The sequence below is a fragment of the Theropithecus gelada genome, chromosome 13 (assembly GCF_003255815.1).
Source record: "Theropithecus gelada isolate Dixy chromosome 13, Tgel_1.0, whole genome shotgun sequence".
NCBI lineage: Eukaryota > Metazoa > Chordata > Mammalia > Primates > Cercopithecidae > Theropithecus > Theropithecus gelada.
Genome location: NC_037681.1, coordinates 44,324,862 through 44,329,312, shown reverse-complemented (window position 1 = coordinate 44,329,312; position 4,451 = coordinate 44,324,862). Strand labels below are relative to the sequence as shown.

At 52.8% G+C, this 4,451-nt stretch overlaps 1 protein-coding gene across 1 annotated transcript in view; it reads right to left on the bottom strand.

Moving 5' to 3' along the window:
* MFSD2B (major facilitator superfamily domain containing 2B) overlaps positions 1–1,788 on the bottom strand; it is a 14,407-nt gene extending 12,619 nt beyond the window's left edge. The window contains exon 1 of the mRNA XM_025354593.1: positions 1,689–1,788. Within this exon, the coding sequence (XP_025210378.1) occupies positions 1,689–1,784 (96 nt within the window). The 5' untranslated portion in view covers positions 1,785–1,788. The remainder of the gene's footprint in view (positions 1–1,688) is intronic.
* Between the last annotated feature and the right edge of the window lie 2,663 nt (positions 1,789–4,451).

The window sequence follows — 4,451 nt, the reverse complement described above, 5'->3', positions numbered from 1 at the left end:
AAAAAAAAAAAAAAAAAAAAAAAAAAAAAAAAAAAAAGAGGCATTCCCTAACCACTCACCTCTCTCAGTTGTACTTAGCGCCTGCTATGTTCTCATTTAGTTCCTGCCTCTCCCTACACGAGTGTAAGCTCTCTGAGAGCATGAACTCCATGGTGTTTCCAGTACCTAGAAAAAAGCTTGGTATACAGTAGGTGCTCAGTATATATCTGTTGAAGCAAGAAATTGGCCATGAAGACCCTGTGTAAAGTGCTGTTTCTTTGGAAGAAGCTGGGCATCTTTTCTTATCCTTTGCTGGGGGCCGGAGGGAGTGGAGATGACAGGGCTTCACCCGTTTCCACATCTTGCAGGACACCCCAGCAGGCTCTTGTGAAGGGAAGGTCTCCCCAGATAAGGGATTATCACACTTTGCACACTCTTCCTACCCACAGGGGAAAACCACACTGGGGGCAGGAGGATTCTTTCCTGACATTTGTGTGAACATCATTTCAGCTTCCAGAAAACTTTAAGAACAGGCAGAATTCAACGTGACAGTCCCCCTCTCCCCCAATGGGGACTCTTGTATCCCCCAAAACGGGCCTAGCAAGTTTTTCGAACTTTAGAAATAACTTCCAAGTGAAGCCAGGAATATGGTCCCGTCTTGCCGTCTTGAGGATGACAGTTTTACTGAAAGCCATAAAAGTCCTGCACAGCTGGACAGTGAGCTGTACAAGGAGAAGCCCCTTGGGAGGGGCGGCTCCGGGTGAGAGGCGCAGCGCTGCTGTCTGTAGCTGCGTGACCCAGGGCAGGCACCTCGGCCTCTGCGCATCGGTGTCTGGAGCGACCGGGGCTGCCACCCCTCAGAGAGGATTCCACGCCGACGCCGCGTCACCGGCAATGCGAGTGTTTCCCTCTTGCTGTTAATCTCACCCTGAATTTCTAAGTTTCCCTGGGAAGTGAGAGTCCCCGGAGAGCCCCTTCATCTCACCTCACTTTCTTGTGGGACGCAATCCTGTGCCTGGTAGGACGCCCTGAACCAGGCTGGGGGCTGAGGTGTCAGGGGAGGCCACAGAACGCCCTGGGCACCAGCAGGGAGCAGGCGCAATCAGTGAGACCCAGGAAGCCCCAGGCCCCTTGCCCCGTCCAGCACAGCCCCGCTGGCCAGCACGGCCCAGCGCATCAGGCAAAGGACAAGGGGCCCCGAAGACCCCGCCGCTCCCACCTGCCCTCCTCCCTTCTTGTCGGAGCCCATGGCCAGGACCTTCCCTGAGGCAGCCTCCAAGGGGAGCCTGGTGCCCGGCGAGACCAGGTTCTGGGAGGGAGGCCGAGGCCACAGCAGCTGCCTGAGGTCGGGAAGGACGCAGCCTCCCCAGGCGCTTCAGAAAGCCCTGCCTGCCCAGAGCTCGGGACTCCGGCAGGACCTGCGGTGGCACGGACAAGACCCCTAAGCCGGGAATCAGGACAGCAGGGACCACGCATCCCCAAGCTGTTTCCTTGGCTAGGGCTAGGCTTCCCGTCCTAGTTTCTATCCGGCGCCGGCACCTCCCGGCCTCCCCGCTCCCAGCCGTGTAACCCCGCGAGGGCAGCCCCTGAGCCGGCAGGTTTGGGCCGAGCCCCGCCGGGCTGCACCCAGCTGGAAAAGGGGCTACGAGGCGACGCCCCCGAGCTCCCCAGGGGCGCAGCCCCTTCCCGGCCCGCGCCGCCCCGCTTACCTCTCGCCCTCGCCTGGCGCTCCCCGGGCCGGGCTCCCGGACGTGCGGCTCCGGTTGCGGGGACCCCTCGGTGGCTGGTGCAGGGGGCGCCGCCATTGCCACCGCAGCGCCGCCCGCGGCCGTTGCCCTCGGGGTTATCGCCCTTGGGAGGGGCGGCTCCAGGCGAGGGGCGCGGCGCGAGTGGACGCTGGCAACGCGGGGGAAACGCAGAAACCGCGAGGGGCACCGTTTCTTTTGCTTCTCCAAAGGGAAACAGCGAAGAGCCAGAATCCGCGGGGGTAAAGGCCCGGCAGGTCCTCAGGACCGCTCTCCTTGGGGCGGATCCCCGAGGGGCGTGAGCGGCCCTGAGCGCTGAGGGCTCCGCCAGACCGCTGGGGTGACCGCGGGCAAGCAGCAGCTCCCCCGCAAAATGAAGCAAGAGGCCCGCTCGTTCAGGCTGGACCATGGCTGAACAGGCATTCCGGCGGCTACACATGACGCCCAACGCCTGAAATACACATTGTCCAGTCTCCTATACAGACCACGGGGATGGCCAGTAACTAAGTTCTGGCCAGCGAATAAAAGCAGGTGGCACAGGCAATATTCCAGAAAAGTCCTTAAAAGGGAAGGGGGGTGACAGCAGGTAGCTAGTCAGACTGGAACAGGGCAGGAGAGGGCCACGCTTCCAGCCAGGAGCCTCAGGCAACCATCAGGCGACAGTCAGGCGGTTGTTATGCTCCCTCTAAAATGATAATTGATCCAGCGGGGCCAGGGAAAGGCCGTCTCCCAAAAGAGAGAGAAAACCTGAAACTGGTGATCAGCTTCTCGGTAAGATCTCAGGAGCTGCGCAAGTGGGCTTACACAAATTGCGGAGTGAACCGACATGTGATCCTCCAAGGACACTGGACTGGTAAGGGAAGAAGGCCTCCAGTGAGCATGGGTACAACTCCGGGAAACGCAGTGTGCACACTCCCCTCCCAAGTGCTGGCAGGCCACTGTCCATGCGGACAGGCCCCCCAAGGGAAGAATCAGGGGAGAAGGGATGCAAGACCCCAGAAGTATGCCAATGTATAAGACCTCAGGTCAAAAGGTCAAACTGTGTACTTGTCTTTCAGGTCACCCGCTTGGTCCTCTTCCAAGTGTACTTTCCTTCCTTTCATTACTGCTGCGGAGCTTTTTAATAAACTTTTACTCCTGCTCTAAAACTTGCCTCAGTCTCTCCTTCTGCCTTATGCCCCTCAGTGGAATTCTTTCTTCTGAGGAGGCAGGAACTGAGGTTGCTGCAGACCCATATAGATTCCTTCCCACTTACATATTTTGGTGCCACGTGACTCAGATACCGTCCACCAGTAACAAGGGCACACATTAACTGAAAATGCATCATAGACCTATAATATAAAACTCCTATGAAAAAACAGGAGAAAGGGCCAGGTACGGTGGCTCACGCCTGTAATCCCAGCTACTTGGGAGGCTGAGGCAAGAGAGTTGCTTGAACCTGGGAGACGAAAATTGCAGTGAGCTGAGATCGTGCCACTGCACCTCCAGCCTGGGCAACAGAGGGAGACTCCGTCTCAAAAACAAAAACAAAAACCAACCAAACACAAAAAACCCAGGAGCGACTCTTCATCATACTGGGCCAGGCAATTGTGTCTTAGGATGCCAAAAGCACAAGCTGGATGAACTACGAAAGTTTTCAAAACGAAAACCTTTGTGCTGTAAACAATTCCAACAAGTGGGTATAAAGACAACCCACAGAATGGGAGGAAAGGGATTTGTACGGGCATCAACTTTCACAACTTAACAATTAAAAGACAATCCAATTCTCAAATGGGCAAAGAATCTGGATATTTCTCTAAAGATATACAAATGAACAGTAAGCACATGGAAATACAAATCGAAACTACAGTGAGATACCATTTCAAATCCACAGGGTGGCCGTAATTAAAATGAGACAAGTATTGGGGAGGATGTGGAGAAATCAGAACCCCTATACGCTGCTAGTGGGAATAGAAACTAGGGATGGTCCTTTGGAAAAGTTTGGCAATCTCTCAAAGTAAAACGTGGAATTACCACATGACCCGCAATTTCAGTCTTAGGTGTATACACCCTTCAGAAATGAAAACATGTTCACATAAAATCTTGAACACGAATGTTCATTAGCAGCATTCATATATATATATACACACACACATATATATGTGTATATATATGCCAAAGAGGACACAAGCCAATGTCCATCAGATTATGAATGAATAAATATAATGTGGTATAGCCATACAATGGACTACTATTGGGCAAGAAAAAGGAAAGAAGGACCAATGCATGCTACAACACAGATGAACCTTGATGACAGTATGCTAAATAAAAGCAGCCAGTCACAAAAGATTACAAGTCGTATGATTCCATTTATGTCAAATGTCTAGAATAGGCAAATAGAGAGAGACAGAATGTACATTTGTATTTGCCTGGGACTGGGCTAGGGAGTGACTGCTAATGTGTATGGGGTTTTAGAATGGACGAATATTTTCTAAAATTAAATTGTGATGGTTGTACAACCCTATACACTAAAACCCATTGAATTGTATACTTTATTTTTATTTATTTATTTTTTTGAGACAGAGTCTTGTTTTGTTGCCCTGGCTGGAGTGCAGTGGCACGATCTCGGCTCACTGCAACCTCACCTCCCGGGTTCAAGTGATTCTCCTGCTTCATCCTCCCGAGTAGCTGGGATTACAGGCATGTGCCACCACGCCCGGCTAATTTATATATTTGTAGTAGAGATGG